At 44.4% G+C, this 18,420-nt stretch overlaps 1 protein-coding gene across 5 annotated transcripts in view; it reads left to right on the forward strand.

Moving 5' to 3' along the window:
* The window catches only part of SMARCA4 (SWI/SNF related, matrix associated, actin dependent regulator of chromatin, subfamily a, member 4), a 31,266-nt gene extending 13,818 nt beyond the window's left edge, over positions 1-17,448 (forward strand). For 2 of the 5 annotated variants that reach the window (XM_018570669.1, XM_018570670.1), the window contains exons 16-34: positions 748-911; positions 1,602-1,668; positions 1,765-1,875; positions 1,961-2,203; positions 3,907-4,020; positions 5,279-5,386; positions 5,481-5,567; positions 5,773-5,819; positions 5,934-6,100; positions 8,263-8,426; positions 8,874-9,101; positions 9,442-9,519; positions 9,627-9,845; positions 11,289-11,539; positions 12,038-12,146; positions 12,235-12,336; positions 13,869-14,001; positions 14,219-14,358; positions 16,854-17,448. In XM_018570669.1, coding sequence (XP_018426171.1) covers positions 748-911; positions 1,602-1,668; positions 1,765-1,875; positions 1,961-2,203; positions 3,907-4,020; positions 5,279-5,386; positions 5,481-5,567; positions 5,773-5,819; positions 5,934-6,100; positions 8,263-8,426; positions 8,874-9,101; positions 9,442-9,519; positions 9,627-9,845; positions 11,289-11,539; positions 12,038-12,146; positions 12,235-12,336; positions 13,869-14,001; positions 14,219-14,358; positions 16,854-16,886 — 2,565 coding nt within the window. In that variant the 3' untranslated portion in view covers positions 16,887-17,448. Of the gene's footprint in view, positions 1-747; positions 912-1,601; positions 1,669-1,764; positions 1,876-1,960; positions 2,204-3,906; positions 4,021-5,278; positions 5,387-5,480; positions 5,568-5,772; positions 5,820-5,933; positions 6,101-8,262; positions 8,427-8,873; positions 9,153-9,441; positions 9,520-9,626; positions 9,850-10,136; positions 10,139-11,285; positions 11,540-12,037; positions 12,147-12,234; positions 12,337-13,868; positions 14,002-14,218; positions 14,363-14,721; positions 14,724-16,853 lie in introns of all 5 variants that reach the window. The other 3 variants (XM_018570671.1, XM_018570672.1, XM_018570668.1) reach the window with 3 other exon arrangements.
* The last annotated feature ends 972 nt before the right edge of the window (positions 17,449-18,420 follow it).

Consider the following 18,420-nt stretch of genomic DNA (forward strand, 5'->3'; position numbering starts at 1 on the left):
GGGGGGGGGCAGGGAAACCTTTTTTGGAAGCCATGTTTACTGTTTAGGGTCTATTGTAGATGGGTAAATAGAGCATGTTTTCAGATGCATTCAGCTTGCATTTAAAATTGGTTTAAGATGCTTCTGAGTTGCATCTGAATTCCTTCACCTGCAGATCGGGTGCATCTGATCTGCAGGTGACCTCCTCCTAAGCTGCTTTTGCATTATTATGGACTTGTATTGTGAGTAAAGTTGTGCAGACCCTTTATTAGGGTTTTTTGTTTGCTTCAAACTATTTTCCTTTCCATACAGCTTGCAGAATGTTTACAACTAGCATTCTAAGGACATGTCTACTCCACTGGTTGCTATCCAGTAATGCAATTCTTACAGGATTGATACCTGGCTGTCAGAGTCCTAAATATCATAGGCCCCAGATATGTGAAAGGTTTTCTGCCTCTGGTCTCCTGCAATTGACAGGCACAGCAATGCTACACATTTTTGGATTGCATCTCAAAACCTTTGGGGCTGCAGCCTTTTGTGAGACTTCCCCAACTTTTTGGGATTACACAGTTTTCTGGTTTTGCAACCAGAGATGGCTATCTGGTTCAACAAGACATTTTCAAGGCCATTATACCGTTCTTATTAACAATGCTGACCATTATACACATGTGACTATCTCTGCATTAGACCTTCAGGAGAAAAAAAACAGTCCTGTTGTAGCATTTTGTATCATTGCTTCTTCTCACCCAGTGTGCTTACTATTGTCAGGTCAAAGGCCTGGAGTGGCTCGTGTCGCTGTATAACAACAACCTGAACGGGATCCTGGCTGATGAGATGGGTCTCGGGAAAACTATACAGACCATTGCTCTGATCACATACCTCATGGAACACAAGCGCATCAATGGGCCGTTCCTCATCATAGTGCCACTCTCGTAAGTAACTGTATACAGCTCTTCTGAAGAGTGAGGTTTGCTGGGTTTAGAACAAAGTGCCACCTCCATTCTCTATCCTTGAGGTAGACTTCATCCCGCAGGATGGAAGAATGCCCCTGTTCCACATATACAAATGGCTGTGTTTATCATAAGCCTGGGATGAGTACTAATGCAGTGTACCCCATACATCACCAAAGGGCTACACATAGTGTTCGGTATAAGTAATACAAGAGAGTACTGTGAGAGACTGCAGATATTCTACAGAAAATGGTGGTCAGAGATGTTACCAGGTTTGGTTAGAGACTTAAGACCTGCTACAGAAGATGGTGACTGGGGACATTTACCTGAAGCTGGTAGAGATCACTGCTATTATCCTTATGCAAAGCCATGCTCCCACTCCCAAAATAAACTTCTGGGGTTCAAGTCCTGCAGAACAAGTACCAAAGGGCATAATGTGGCCTTCAAACAGTTGGTTTGGTACCAGGGGTCTAAAGTATTCTTCCCTAACGAATATTCCCATCAATTGCACCGCAGTCCAGTGCATTCAAGCTCTCCCCTAAAAAGAGCACACACCAGGCATAGTTTTATTGCAATTTAATAAAGCTCTTATCACATAGCTTTGTTTCTGAGACCAGCTACAGGCCTATACCGTTCTGCTCAGACTTTAATCCTTTTCAACTTTCCTTTCAGGACACTCTCCAACTGGGTTTATGAGTTTGACAAGTGGGGACCATCTGTGGTGAAAGTATCATACAAGGTAAATAAGGGAGATTGAACTGTGTTCAATACATCATTCGTGCCTGTTATGCACCCACAATGCAGTGCTCTCGGTAATCTATACCTTCTTCTCTAGGGATCCCCTGCTGCTCGTCGTGCGTTCGTCCCTATACTCCGCAGTGGAAAATTCAATGTTCTGCTTACTACATATGAATATATCATTAAGGACAAGCACATCCTGGCCAAAGTAAGAGCAATCCCTCATTACTGAATCTGAAAAGATCTATGAATAGTCATGCTTCTGGTTCTCAGCTTTGGGTTCTGCCTTCTAGATCCGTTGGAAGTATATGATTGTAGATGAAGGTCACCGTATGAAGAACCATCACTGCAAGCTAACTCAAGTCCTTAATACTCACTATGTGGCTCCTCGTCGTCTGCTTCTCACTGGTACCCCACTACAGAACAAGTTGCCCGAGCTGTGGGCTCTTCTGAACTTCCTGCTGCCAACTATCTTCAAGAGCTGCAGCACGTTTGAGCAGTGGTTCAACGCTCCGTTTGCAATGACCGGAGAAAAGGTATTTAATTGTATAAGAACCTGGGCCTGACATGTGGAAACATTTTGGACCAGCTTTCTGTAACAAATTCTTATCTATACATTGAGAAACCTAAAATCTGTATTCCTGCTGGGAAGATGCATTCTCTCTATTGTTTTGGTGATCATTTTCACAGGGAGAGTAGGTAATAGAAAATCCAACATTTTAGTTCTCTACTTTATCCAAAACAAAAAAGATGAAGTTTAGGCTTCAGATAATCTGTGAATTTTGAGCCTGGTTTCTTTGGAGAAAATCAGATATTAAAGAAAAAGGCCTTTTCTCTTTCGTTCACAGCTGTTGGTTGAAGGTCAACCATATTCAAGTGAGTTCTAATGCCATCTACAGGAGTATAGACCCTAGGTACACACAAATAATCTAAACCGGTAGCGAGAAGGATGGCTCCCGTAGCTGGCGTATCCACGACCCCCCAGAGTGTCAGTTTTACACCTAGCATTAAGGAGTAAAGACCTGTTTGTTATTCCAGCTTGCTGTACTATTTTTTTTCTACTATCGAGCCGCTGACTGTCGGAGAGGTTGGAGTTTGATCCTTGTAGTCCCTCCAGTCTAGCCAATAAGCATTAGTGTTTGCTTGGTTTTGGATCAGTACTTACTACGTCAACCTTGCCTTGTACCTCAGACAGCGGGAGCCTGTGTGTACTGTTAGTGCACTGGTCACAAATGACAGACTACATTGGGCTTCGTGTTGCAACATTTCACTTTGGCCACAGAACCCAGATTTTTGGATCTAGGCTGTCTAAAAAGCTCTATTCTGCAAAACTTGTATCGGCCTAAGTGACAGGGCCAACTCCAACCTATTCGGCAGCCAGCGGCTTGATAGTAGTAGAAAAACAGTAATACAACAAGCTGGAAGAATAAACAGGTCTTTACTCCTTAATGCTAGGTCGTAAAACTGACACTCTCTGGGGAGGGTGGTGTTTAAGCCAGCTATGGAAGCCATCCTTCTAGCTACCATTTTAGGTTCAAGGTGAAGGAGTGGCTTGTGTCCATAATTGTGGCACCGACAGTCTTCCTAGCTGCCTTTGCATCCGTTTTCCTGTTTTTATTGTCCCCTACCTGCCAGTCTCTGTTGGGTGATTTTGGGAGGCTCAGGGGCTTTTGCAGGCCAAGTTGGTCACCGCTCCCTACTCCCCGCAGGGATTTTTCCCTCCCCTCTCTGTTCCTCCAGCGCTGACTGGAGGGACAGGCAGGGGAGGGGGCGGGAGGGATCCGAACAATATTGTCGGGATGTTTTTCAGCTGCAGTGCAGCTCTGTGCTGTCAGAATATAGCGGGCAATAGCTTTCTATATGGCAATGCTATGTTTTGGGTCACAGGAGGATATTAGTAAATGTCCCCCTGTGGCCCAAAAGAGCGCGAACGCCAAATAAGGTTTGGCCATAGTTCTCTTTTAGGCCACCTAAGAGTTGTCCTCCTAGCTGCCTGTTTAGTTTTATTGTGCACCTAGCATCCTACTCCTTTAGAAGGCACTATAACCCCTTTTGTATATAGTTACTCTTCAGGCAACAGCTGTGTCAGTCAATGAACCAGAAAAAGAATATTATGATAAGTCCAGAAATTCTATTGTTATGGTCAGATATTAGTTGTATCCTGTTCTTACAGTTTTAATCCTTCCATGAATAAGGAGTTATTTTCTCAACACAATTTTGTTTGTCTCTTTTAATTCAGGTGGATTTAAATGAAGAAGAAACGATCCTAATTATTCGTCGTCTTCACAAAGTCCTCCGTCCCTTCTTGCTTCGAAGGCTTAAGAAAGAAGTGGAAGCTCAGCTGCCAGAAAAGGTAAATTGAGATAATCACAACTGAGATCTGATTGTTTCATGGAAGCGACATGGCAGGTTTCATGAATCAACTATTTATAGCTGCTAGATGTATATAGTACTTTATCTTTATCTAAATGACTGTATGTGTTTCTGATAGTCCTGGATCTATATTACTACACGTGTTTCTGATAGTCCTGGATCTATATTACTATACGTGTGTCTGGTAGTCCTGGATCTATATTACTATACGTGTGTCTGGTAGTCCTGGATCTATATTACTATACGTGTGTCTGGTAGTCCTGGATCTATATTACTATACGTGTGTCTGGTAGTCCTGGATCTATATTACTATACATGTCTGGTAGCCCTGAATCTATATTACTATACATGTCTGGTAGCCCTGGATCTTTATTACTATACATGTCTGGTAGCCCTGGATCTATATTGCTATACATGTCTGGTAGCCCTGGATCTATATTACTATACATGTCTGGTAGCCCTGAATCTATATTACTATACATGTCTGGTAGCACTGGATCTTTATTACTATACATGTCTGGTAGCCCTGGATCTTTATTACTATACATGTCTGGTAACCCTGGATCTATATTACTATACATGTCTGGTAGCCCTGGATCTATATTACTAGGTTTCATGAATCATTCCTAATTTGAGAGCACCGAGAACGCAGCTGATCGCAGGCGTTGTGATTGATATGCAGTACGTCTTGAGATCAAATGCACCTTCGTGATGGAATATTAAACTGCTGTTTTCTGTACTTTGGCTGAGCCGGTGCCAGCAGCCCTCATTATTTCTGTATAAGGGCAGGTTGTCTGGAAGCATATACAGAAAGTATAATTCCATGGGATAATGGCATTAGATAGATATGAATAGATATGTTTATCCAGGTTATATGAAAGACGACATCCATTTTGATATACATGGTCTTTGCTCATCCTTGCCCATCGTCAGCTATTTACGTTCTAGGCACATATTAAAGAATGCGGAGAACTCTCTTTAATAACCATATGCAGGGAGCTCTGTCTACATTCAGCTTTATTAGGATATAGAATAATATTTCAAGAGGCAGGATATTAGACAATCATATCACGGCACTCACAGGACAGCAGGAGAAAGGAAAGAGTGAAAGGTTATATATTTGCAGGCTTACTTGATTGGCTGGACATGTTAAAGGCTTACTTGTGATTTAAAGTCTTGTTGTTCTCTTTGTATAAGTGTGTTACCGTTTCTTCATGAGAATCTTTTTTTCCTTCTAGGTTGAGTATGTCATTAAATGCGACATGTCTGCATTACAAAGGGTTCTGTACAGACATATGCAGGCCAAGGGGGTTCTCCTTACAGATGGCTCAGAGAAAGATAAGAAGGTAAGCTTGTTGGCAGTAACTCTCTCTGCTACTGCTCCCCCGTGGTGACTTGTTCTGTAGATTAATATGTATATTTATTTTTTTCCTCCTGCAGGGGAAAGGTGGTACGAAGACCCTGATGAACACTATCATGCAGCTTAGGAAGATCTGCAACCACCCTTACATGTTCCAGCATATAGAGGTGAGCTAAACCACTTGTGCTGCTCTTGGCTCAGTGATCAGCACTGCTGCCTTGTACCTCTGAGGCCCAGGGTTCTTTTTCTGCCAAGGTCCTATTTGCGTTATGTTTTCTAGAGAGCATCTTCAAGGCTTCCCTCCCTATAAGAAAATGTTGTTACTTTTCTTCCCTAGAGGGCACTAAACTTTGTGGCATTGTTTCTTTGCAGGAATCCTTTTCCGAACACTTAGGCTTCACAGGAGGCATTGTGCAGGGGTGAGTACTTTTCTCTTAATTTCTACTGATAAGAAAGATGCCTTAAGAAGGAAATAACTGTTCATTATCGCAAGCCGACAACTCCGCTTAAGCTTTGCCTTCTGTGCCTTGCAGGCAGGACCTCTACCGTTCTTCTGGAAAGTTCGAGCTCCTTGACCGCATCCTTCCCAAATTGCGAGCCACCAACCACAAAGTTCTGCTCTTCTGTCAGATGACCACCCTCATGACCATCATGGAAGATTATTTTGCTTATCGCGGATTTAAATACCTCAGATTAGATGGTAAATAGATAAGTAACTTAAACCAGACTGCAAAAACATTAATGAGCCTCTATGCATTCTGTGGTGATATGAAGTAATACTGTGTGGGTTTCAGACTTCATACGCGAACATACACTATATTGCCGAAAGTATTGGGACGCCGAACTTTACACTCACATGAGCTTTAATGGCGTCTTAGTCTGTAGGGTTCAGTATTGAGTTGGCTCCGCCCTCTGCAGCTATAACAGCTTCAACTCTTCTGGGAAGGCATCCACAAGGTTTAGAAGTGTGTCTATGGGAATGTTTGACCATTCTTCCAGAAGTGCATTTGTGAGGTCAGGTACTGATGTTGGATGAGAAGGCCGGGCTCGCAGTCTCCGCTCTAATTCATCCGAGAGGTGTTCTATCGGGTTGAGGTCAGGACTCTGTGCAGGCCAGTCAAGTTCCTCCACCCCAAACTCCCCCATCCATGTCTTTATGGACCTTGCTTTGTGCACTGGTGCGCAGTCATGTTGGAACAAGAAGCTCCCCCCTCCCCAAACTGTTCCCACAAATTTGGGAGCATGAAATTGTCCAAAATGTCTTGGTATGCTGATGTCTTAAGAGTTCCCTTCACTGGAACTAAGGGGCCAAGCCCAACGCCTGAAAATCAACCCCACACTGTAATCCCACCTCCACCAAACTTTACACTTGGCACAATGCAGTCAGGCAAGTACTGTTCTCCTGGCAACCGCCAAACCCGGACACGTCCATCGGATTGCCAGACAGAGAAGCATGATTGGTCGCTCCAGAGAACACGTCTCCACTTCTCTAGAGTCCAGTGGCGGCGTGCTTTACACCAAGGCATCCGGCACTTTGCATTGCACTTGGTGATGTAAGGCTTGGATGCAGCTGCTCGGCCATGGAAACCCATTCCATGAAGCTCTCTACGCACTGTTGTGCCAATCTGAAGGCCACACGAAGTTTGGAGGTCTGTAGCTATTGACTCTGCAAACAGTTGGCGACTTCTGTGCACTATGCGCTGACCCCGCTCTGTCATTTTACGTGGCCTACCACTTCATGGCTGAGTTGCTGGTGTTCCCAGTTGCTTCTACTTTGTTATAAAACCACTAACAGTTGACCGTGGAATACTTAGTAACAAGTAAATTTCACGGAACACCTGAATCCAATGATTTGGAGGGGGTGTCGCAATACTTTTGGCAACATAGTGTAAGTTACATTATTCTAATGAACAGTTCGGTTTAAAGGAGGTTTTATGTTCATCGATTCATTTGTTTAAGGAGATTATCAGAGCAGAATATACAGAATATAGCAGAAAGGTTCACTGGTGGACACAGACCTCTACCAGGTCTGTGTCCACCAGTTCTGCCACCTAGCAGGATGGACATTAAGATGGAGTGCAAAAGACATTGCTCCTGCCCTTGTTGGCTGTACACCTCTGCACAAAAAGACAGTTCCATTTAAGTTTTGTGTCCTAGGTGACAGGGCATCTGAAAGAGGATCTGTACTGTGTAATCGGTACCCAAAATCTGTGTCCAACGAATATGTCACTATTATTGCCTGCGGGCTTGGTGCAGTTGATCTATTCGTCTATATTGACTTGCCATACCTTTTTCTTCGATTGGTACTTTGTGTTGCGGCGGCCATCTTGCTGGAGGACTTTTCACCCACACCCTTGGGAGATGATGCTTGGGCCTAGGCGATGACCGTATTATTGAAATGCAGCAAGATTATCAAACATTCCCTTATTCCGGGTACATTTGGTGCATGTTGTTGCTTTAACAGGATTGGGGGTCCAGTTGCACATATAAAACTACGTCCAACATGCGAATTACATTCTACATTGTGCCCAAACCACAGGCTCGCTTTCTTATTTGGAGATTGGAACCAGGCTGTGTGGTCTAGTAGTGGTACCTGGAGCACAGAACAAAGCTAAACCAATCCTGAGGCCATATTCTTATAGAACCGAGTGAAGGCTGTACTAGGTAAGGCAGCGTAATGGCGATGGCAACATTAGGCAAGCCATACAGTAGGGCTCTTCTATATGAAAATCTGTCCCTGTTATGTTAGAAAAGTCCTTTTAACGAAGGGTTTCCTTTTAAAAAGGGCCTGATATGCCTCTGGTAATAAAATCAATAACATAGTACGATTATATAGTGTCTCATCCTTTAATATTTCCACAGGAACTACTAAAGCAGAAGACCGTGGTATGTTATTGAAGACCTTCAATGAACCTACATCAGAATACTTCATCTTCCTGCTCAGTACTCGTGCTGGGGGCTTAGGCCTCAATTTGCAGTCTGCCGACACAGTCGTCATCTTTGACAGTGACTGGAACCCACATCAGGTATACAGGAGAGACCTGCACTTGTTCAGTTTTGTTAATCTTCTGGCGTTTAGAACTGTAGATCTGCCAGTAGATTGTAGAGGGTAACCAGGTGTGAAAGCACAATTTTGATCTCCATGCCAATAAGCTTGAGGCCAGCACCATGTTTACTTATACAGTATACTTCTATATAGTTCAAAAGTTACTTCTATAGAGCCAGGAGGGAAAAACAGGAAAGGTGCACTGTCACTGCTTTTTGCATGGAGAGTGTATTGCAGTCAGGTCAGGCCTTCTCACCTGCCCAGTGGAACCACCTGAGAGCAGGAAGGCAATGGCAGGACCCATAGACCTGATCTAACAAACGCAGGCAGACTGGGCAACTGAGCCATCTGTGTGTATAGGTAACTTAAGTGGCAGGTAAGCATCTGGGAACAGACTTGTTAATACTGTCTTCACTTTTTTGTACAGGATTTGCAGGCCCAAGATCGAGCTCACCGCATTGGACAGCAGAATGAAGTGCGTGTTCTGCGTCTGTGCACAGTGAACAGTGTGGAAGAGAAGATCCTGGCAGCAGCCAAGTACAAGCTGAATGTGGATCAGAAGGTCATTCAGGCTGGAATGTTTGATCAGAAATCCTCCAGCCATGAGAGGAAGGCTTTCCTGCAGGCCATTCTGGAGCATGAGGAGCAGGATGAGGTCAGGGACACCCCATTCCTTCATACTGCCTTTCTTTCTCCCTTTGCCCCTGCTACCTACTACCTATCCACCCTCTGTCTTTTCCTTATAGCCTATCCTTGTTATTTCTTTTCCTTTCCTTTTCCTTTTCCTTTCATTTTCCTTTTCCTTTCCTTTTCCCCACCCCTCCTTTTTCTTTCCTGTCTTTAAGTCTTCTGCTTTTTTTCAAATTTCAATTTCCCCCCTTTTTTTTTTGTTGTCAATTTTCTCCTTTTACTTTCAACATATTTTTTTTTCTTTTTTTCCATTTGTGCTGCTCTGATAGAGTTCATTATTCAGTAAACAACACTTGATTGTGCAGGAGGAAGATGAGGTACCTGATGATGAGACTGTGAATCAGATGATTGCAAGACATGAGGAGGAGTTTGATTTGTTCATGGTAAGTCACATGACTGGTTAATCACAAAAGTTTCCATACGTGACATTAAGTTACTGAGTTTGTGTGATAACTGTAAGCTTCTCTTATGGCTGCTTTTCTCCTTTCAGCGAATGGATTTGGACAGGCGGCGAGAGGAAGCCCGTAACCCCAAGCGCAAACCTCGTCTGATGGAGGAGGATGAGCTGCCATCTTGGATCCTTAAAGATGATGCCGAGGTGGAGCGCCTTACCTGTGAAGAGGAGGAAGAGAAGATGTTTGGTCGGGGTTCCCGTAATAGGAAGGAGGTGGATTACAGTGACTCTCTCACAGAGAAACAATGGCTGAAGGTGTGTTCTTGTTGGTTGTAGTTATCATGCTTATTTGGTGATGATGCATAACACAGGTATGGGGAGGACTTGAGCAGTGTAAATAGAAATGCCATTCACTTTTGGTCCTCGCTGCAGGCAGCATCTATGGAAACTTCAATGCTATTCATGCACTGCTCTTTGCAGAGCTCAGAAAACTTTCAGGCTCAATAATATTTGTAGAGCTCTAATGTTTTTATGGATGGTCTGCAGCTCTACCAGTAGGTGAAATCTGTCTGGCTAGATGTGGAACTTGCGTATATGGAGGTGGAGTGGTACGTGAGGGGTCTTTTAGAGATCCTAAAAATGAAGAGAATTCCGTTATTTTAGCAGCAGGTGGAGTGATAAATCTTTGCTCTCCTTCAGAGGCACCGCTGGTATCTGACACTTCCGGGTGCATTTTATACCTGGTCTTTGCCAGGCAGCTACATCGCTTCAGTATTGCCAAAGCACCTGACACACATAGGAAATAGAACATTGATTTTAAGGATTTATTAAGAAAAATTTTAATTTACAAGGGAGTTGGCCTTTGCAGATTGTTGGTAAAGAGTGACCGCAGGGTTTCAGCCCATCCCTTCCCATATGCAAATAGGTTACATGACTTCATTAACTGAAACTTTTCAATAAAAGAAAACGATGATTTTTTTTGATTTTTGTTTCTTACAATATACAAGTGAAAATTGATTTTAACCTCCTTGGCGGTATTCCCGAGTGTGGCTCGGGGTTCATTTTCAGTAGCGTAAGCGGTAACCCCGAACCACACTCGGGATTACAGCGTAGCGTCTCTTACCTTGTCCACGATCCCCGCTGTGTCCTCCGGCCGATGCCGGCATCCGTCTTCTGGGTTCCGCCCCTTATTTCTATGTATATTTTGTATGTGTTGCCGTATTTTCCATGAATGTGCAGGGTCAGGTTTCTTGCCAATCCTCTTATCTCACTGTGTGTCTATTGGGCAGCACCTGTTTGATTGGAAACCACCCTCTGCATAGTTTTTAATGACGTAAAATGGCCATAATGCTCAAGGTAGACAGCGACTCAGGCTGTTGAAAGCAGAGGATCAGCTTGATGACCAGGCACTATATTCAGAAGGAAAAAAACGCCTGCTTGATTCTCTCAGGACAGGTTTCCTTTAGATCATGTGAGGCATAAATTCCAATGGTGGCCCTAGGTTTGGATGTGTTGATGAGTTCTGAGGTCTTTAGCTGGTAACCCTTAATGCTCCCCTCAAACTATCCATGCTGTGTGACAATCAAACATGTTCATAGGCAGGGCTAGAGTAGGACTAACACATGCTGCTTCCACAATGCAGAAAAATAGTAATCCTTTAGAAGAGCCAAGTACAAAGACAACCTTCCCCTGCACTCCTTCATAGCATTTTGCTGCTCAAGTACAAGTGTCATAAATGTGGTGGTTCTCTCTAAGCAGGCCATTGAAGAGGGTACATTGGATGAAATTGAGGAGGAGGTACGTCACAAGAAGACCACCCGCAAGCGGAAGCGAGATATAGATCCCGGAATGTCAACACCCACCACCAGCACGCGGAACAGAGAGAGAGATGACGAGGGCAAGAAGAAGAAGAGAGGAAGACCGCCAGCTGAGAAGCTTTCCCCCAACCCTCCAAACCTCACCAAGAAGATGAAGAAGACTGTGGATGCAGTCATCAAGTACAAGGACAGGTGAGAGGTCAACAAAGTCATCTTTGGGCCATTCAATATGATGGAAAGGCAGATGGTTAAAACAGAAGGACAAGTGAGTAATAAACCCAGTACAGGGACAATACCTCTTAATATAGGGAAAGGGTACATCTTATAAGTACCTGTTTTGGATGGTTTTCTGTAGTCCCGAGACCCGTTTCTTCATAGATCCTGCTGGGCAAGCACTGTGGGCGGAGAGTGAACTCAGAGCTTGCTCTCGTCCACTGATGTAGTCATCTAGAGCTGGGTAGGGTGTCAATCACTAAGGTTAAGGGGCGAGACTGGGCATGTAATGTATACAGCGTTTTCACCCTGCAACATGAAGTAATGCCTGCTCCTATAAACTGGCAGGATAAACAGGTGTCTGTAACGAGAAATCTAGGGGCTGAATCAAAAGCACTGTTTTTTGAATAGCTGAATTCTAGTTTTTGACTCTACATACACTTTAACTTTGTTCTTTTTTCTTCTTCCCCGAATTAGCTCCACAGGACGTCAGCTGAGCGAGGTCTTCATTCAACTTCCTTCCCGCAAAGAACTGCCTGAGTATTATGAACTGATTCGCAAACCTGTGGACTTCAGAAAGATCAAGGTAAAGCGCAAGCGTTTTAGATGTAGTCAGACTTCTGATGCGAGTAATTACACCACTATGTGGCTAATATACCCTCTTTCTTCTCCAGGAAAGGATCAGGAATCACAAGTACCGAAGTCTAAATGACCTGGAAAAAGACGTCATGCTGCTGTGCCAGAACGCTCAGACCTTCAACCTTGAAGGGTCTTTGGTAAGTCCTGGTATAATGAACCGGCGATCTGCTGTGACAATATGGCCATGTAAGCACCGGTATCTGGAGATGCCGGACATGTAGAGCACAGAAGCTGGGAACGAAATGGTGTTGAGCAGAACAGCTTGGTAAATAGAAGCTGGTACCAAAGTCTTTCTATAGTCAGTTTAGATCCTTGGTTCTCAACTGGTGGGTTGTGACCCAAAAGTGGGTCACGACCCTGTGTTTAGTGGGTCACTGCGTGGCTTTTACTTTTCTAGGTGAGGGGCTTCTCAGCCTCCCCTTAGTGCATCACTGTCAGTTCTCACACCAAGCAGCCATTCAAAATATGTTGCCCGGCGCCAAGGGTCAGCTTGGGGTGGGTTGGAGCTATGGCTGCGAGGGAGCTCCATCCATATGTGCATTGCTTACAGCTTCCTTGCATGTCCTTTAGCAGTGCCTGGACTAGTGACATCACATTCTGGCTCCGGACACCTACAGGGCGCACAAAGGAACTGTACAAGCAAAGCATATATGGATGGAGCTCCGTCACAGCACAGCAGCCCACACTGGACCCCAGGCTGAAGATCCACTCCAGTTCTCGTGAGGTAGGGAGACTGGGTGGATCTAAAAAAAAAAAGGAATAGGAAATATATATGTATTTTTTTTGGAGTGTGTGAGATTGTGTCTGTGGTTGTGCGAGCGATTGTGTGTGTCTGTCAGTGTTTTTGGGAGCCCGTTCACACTAGTACAGTGCGTTAATCGAACAGTCCTGTGAAATTAACGCGCTGTACAACACAATTGCCTACTATGCATTCTGGTGCGGGGGGTGCATTGCTTTGCCATTCATTTGAATGGCACCCCAAATGCACCTCCCTCCCCTCAGTTCAGTCGTCTGCACCGGAACGAGCGGTACCGCAATGCCGTGAGGTCCATGCAGTGCACCTTCGGTCGTGACTTAATGACCAAGGACAAATGTGGGTCCTGAGGTTACACAGGTTGAGAACCACTGGTTTAGATTCAACAATCTGGTACAAAGGGCAGAAAAGCCGTAGCCCGCAGCTTACAGAGTTTTGGATATTCTAGGATAGTGATGAGCCCCATTTTCGTCCCATGGCATATAGCCACTGTAAGGCGTATAAGTTAATTGTAAGCGGTGCAAAATGCTTTTAAGTCCATAGAGGTAATGTGCCTGTCCATGTAACCATGTAGAGGTACCGTGATAATACACGGTATGGATGGACAGAAGATTAGCGGTTTACACGTCTAACACAAGTCCAAAACATGTGTAAAAGTTTTTTTTACAGGCACAATAAACTACAGCGTCTACCTCCAGTCCCCTCCTGAGCCCCAGCATTATGTGGGTTACTATAGGTGCTCTTGATACAGAGTCCTATTTGGCTCTCTGGGCTTTTTCTAATGTTGCCTTTCCAGTCCTTTGATGGCCACAAACAGTTACTGCCGCCTGGTGCTTTGATTTTAATTACTTGTAAAATTGTTAAATTGAGTTTGACCCACTTTCTCTGTATTCAACTTTTCTCTCCGTTATTTAGATATATGAAGACTCCATTGTGCTTCAGTCGGTCTTCACCAGTGTGAGGCAGAAGATCGAGAAGGAGGAGGATAGTGAAGGAGATGAAAGTGAAGAAGAGGAGGAAGGAGAGGAGGAAGGCTCCGAATCTGAGTGTGAGAATGCTTTATAAATTATATGGGGGTTTGAATTTATGGAGCTAGCTGTAACTTTCTTGCCAATGTCCAAATCTGCGGCACTATTTGACAATATTGTATAGACTTCTAGGATGAGTGCAACTCTTCCCTCGTTTCGTTAAAATGTTTTCCTTCTCTAAAATTTGAAAACATTCTTATAAAAGTCTGCTTCTTCTCGTCTCATTCTGTCTTGTAGCTCGGTCTGTTAAAGTGAAGATTAAGCTGGGTCGTAAGGAGAAAATGCAGGAACGTATGAAGGGGCGCAGGCGCACCAGCAGGGGTTGCAGGGCCAAGCCTGTGGTCAGCGATGATGACACTGAGGAGGAGCTGGAGGAGGTGAGTTGGGTGTGTAGATAATGCAGACCAGGTCTAGTTCTCTGCAGTGCCACATGCAACCACTAGGAGGCACTTTAGATTAGAATTGTGTAAGTGGCTTTCAAACCTGTTGGCAGTGTTTGCTCGATACGGCCATGCACGCAACACGGAGCTGTACGTGCCGGCCGATTACAGTGTGAATGAGGCCTTAAGGTACTTGAATGTATTTTTAAGATTTAACGCCTGAGTTTAGTGTTACTTTAAGAGAAATTGCCCTTTGGGGCCTTTTTCTTTCTTCTTTCTTTTTCCATTTTTAGATTTTCATAAAAACAAACCAAGCACAATAAAAACCTAGGTAGCAGACAAACGGGTACATGCACACAGATGTATGTACAGAACAGCTATGTGTAGTAGGGCACGTATAGCCCAAAAAAGAGAAGGGGGGGGGGGACAAAGCAAACACTAAAGCTAAAGAATGATACTGAAGAATTGTGGAGCACAATGAGCATGACAACGTATCTATAGTCCGTGTGAGATTTTCAGGATACCATTACAAATTGTGAACGCTGTCCATCGGCTAACCACTTTGAAATCGCATAAGGAAGATCAGAGAAAGGGATAAGGGGAAGAAGGGTCAAAAAGGAAGGAGGGAAAAGTGAGGGTAGGGTATAGAAAACACTATACTCGAGGGTTCAGACACGAATATAAAGCTATTGACAAGTGAACACAAGAGAGAACACAGACAACAACCTAAACATGGACTGAAGCTAAGACAAAGGCTAAAACATAGGGAGAGACAAAGACCCGGACATAACCCAGTGGGAAGAGATTGCCCCTATGACTAAGACTAAGTGTTTGCTGATTATACAAAAATTGGGAGGGTAATAGACACGGATTTAGACATTATAACATTACAGGAGGACCTGGATAAAATCGGGGAGTGGGCAACTGTATGGCAGATGAAGTTCAATGTCGATAAATGTAAGGTAATGCACCTCGGAGTTAAAAATAGGCAAATGGACTATACACTTATGGGTATGCCACTAGGGAAGTCGGAAACTGAGGATTTGGGGGTCATTATAGACCGCAGACTGAAGAACAGCTCGCAGTGCCAGGCTGCTGTAAACAAAGCAAGTAGAGTCCTGTACTGTATTAAGAAGGGAATGTATTGCAGGGACAAGTCTATAATTTTGCCACTTTACATATCGCTGGTTCGGCCACATCTGGCGTATGCGGTCCAGTTTTGGTCACCGATACTAAGAAAAGATGTCCTTGAGCTGGAAAAAGTCCAGAGGAGGGCAACCAAACTCATTAAGGGGTTGGAGGGCCTGAACAATGAAACAAGGTTGTTAAAATTAAATATGTTCTCTTTGGAGGTTAGGAGATTAAGGGGGGACCTGATTTTCCTGTATAAACTGTTCAATGGTGACAGCAACATTATTAACAAACTCTTTACGGTTAGCTCTGTAACAAAGACCAGAGGGCACCACCAAAAATTGGTGGGAAAACAATTTCAACACACAGGGCGAAGGGTGTTCTTCACAGTTAGAGCGGTTAGGGTCTGGAACTCGCTGCCGCAGGAAGTGATTTCAGCTAAGAGTGTGGAATCATTCAAGAAAGTCCCGGACGAGTTCCTCGGAGACCATAACATACAAGGGTACAGGTATAGCTAAGAGCAAAATCTCACATGGACTCATACACACGCACACACCTGCTCAAACATAAATGCATACACACAATAGTTGGACTTGATGGACCTGTGTCTTTATTCAACCCCAAATACTATGTAACTATGTAGCTGCATTGATCAGATGGATCAGAAGAGATTTGCGATAGATGGTCTTGAAGAGCTGAGATAGGTGAAGCAACATAGCTGCCCGGGGTATCCATCAAGGAGATCCCTGTGAATTGTTTGACAATTCGGGTGATTGCATCCCAAAACTCTGAGGCGTGGGCAGGACCAAAAGATGTGTAAGATGGAGCCGACTTCTAGTCTGCACCTCCAGCTGGTCGGGGGAGATTGAGGAAACATCTTATGGAGTGTGGTATGGACAAAGTACAGTGGTACCTTGGTTCACGAACGCTTCTGTACGCAAACAATTGGGTTCGCGGACAGGAAGTTCGGCAAAATTTTGCTTCCGTTTCCGAACTCCGCTTCGGGTGACTAACACAACCACAGCCATCTTCCCCGCTCTGACACTGGTCGTGGCTTCCTCTAGTCAATCGCGGTCTGATCGCAGTTTGATTCGGTTTGCGACCAATTCGGTTCGCGACCAGAATCGTGGAACAAATTAAGTTTGTGAACCGAGGTACCACTGTACCACCTAGTAAGGATTTTATATTCCGTTTCCTGGACATTGGAGCCTTTTCTGTATGCCTCTACTAACTCCTCCCCCCCTTCCTTTTTTAGGGGTGTCTTGACCCCTTTGTTACTATCCTACAACATTTGAGGGGCTTGAATGTATTTAGATGTGTAATGTAATGAATTGCTAATGTGCTTGTTCTAATCTTTCTAGGAACGCTCAGGAAGCGGCACTGAAGACGACTGACGCCCACCTGCCAGAACATTCCTATGACCGCGCCGACTCATTCCACTGCGTGCCACCGGAACGCCTATTCCACCCCCCTCCTTCCCTCCCAGCATACGCCCTTCTCTTTCTGTAGGACGCTAACGGGTAGCCAGAAATGTAGTTGACTGTACAAAATGAAATTCTTCCATATTTATATAACTGAGGAGTTCTAGGGACGTACCGCCTGTAGCATCTTTGGAAAAACAAACAAACAAACATTAACTATCTGGCCGAACCACTAGGCCTCTCAGGATAGGTTCAAAGAATTATGACTTTTGATTATATATAAATATATTTTTTCTTTTCTTTTTATGGCTGTACTGTTTGAGTTACAGTATGGAGATCACTGTAGTGTCAGCCGTGGATGCATGCAGGTAGCAATCCACTCATTAGTACTGTATTTTACAAAAGACAGGTCAAACATAAGCCACGCCCCCTCTCGCTGCACAGGGAGGGGGCGGGCCGTGGTAGTTGTATGTATGTGTGTCAGTGTCACTGGATTTCAAACAGTTATAAATTAAAACAAGATGAAATACCTCGACCAGATGTGTATCTTTTTATATACATTTCTTCTTTTTTTTTATGTTGTGGGAGAAAAATGTAAATAAAATTCTGAAGTATTATATGGCTGATCCGGCATCCGAGCACAATACTGCTGCAGTGGACTCCCCTCCAGTCACGTGTAAGACAGACTTCTGCTGTCCATTCAAAATTTTGTTATCCAAATCACACCTCTTGGTGATCAAGTTTCCTTCACCCTTGGTAAAGAGGACCTGTAGTGCGGAATCTGTGGCAAAAACACAAATCAGAGAGCAAAGGACTAGTGTTGCCTATAGCAGGGGTAGGCAACCTTGGCACTCTAGTTGTTGTGGAACTACAATTCCCATGATGCTTTGCAAGACTGACAGCCACAGTCCTGACTTGTATTTTCAGCTCAGCTGCAGTGCCGAGGTTGCCTACCCCCTGGCCGTGTGGAGTAGGAATAACAGTTTCGCTAGGAAGGTGAGCAGTAGCACTGGAATGGTGGGGATGTTTCTGCACTCACTGGCATATAACGTGTTAAGCCTGAGGAGCTGGCTTGTCCTCCTATGGGCTTGCCTGCCCCTGGGTGGTGCCAACACCTTTTTACTGCCTATTTTGCCTGATGATTATATGGTCAAAATGTGAGTGTGGGAGATCATATAAATAAGGGCCTGTGAAATAAAAGGAAACATTTACTGAATACAATCATTAAAGATATTATCTGCATATAGCAGGGGTCTCAAACTCAAATGACCTGGGGGCCACTTCTTCCATGGGGGGCCCAATGAGAAGAGAGGGAGAGGAGAGAGAGCCGGGGGAGAGAGCATGCAGAGACAGATCCAGTGCCACTTAGTGCAGTGGCATGACACTAATGATCTTTTTCACTGTCTATATAGGTTGCATTCAGCCCACCACTGTAAAGAGGAGAATTCTTTCCACTGACCACCAATGCAGTGGGGGGGAATTCTTCCCACTGACCACCAATGCACGG

Source organism: Nanorana parkeri, unplaced genomic scaffold, assembly GCF_000935625.1.
Source record: "Nanorana parkeri isolate BGI_ZX_2015 unplaced genomic scaffold, ASM93562v1 scaffold1570, whole genome shotgun sequence".
Classification (NCBI taxonomy): Eukaryota; Metazoa; Chordata; class Amphibia; order Anura; family Dicroglossidae; genus Nanorana; species Nanorana parkeri.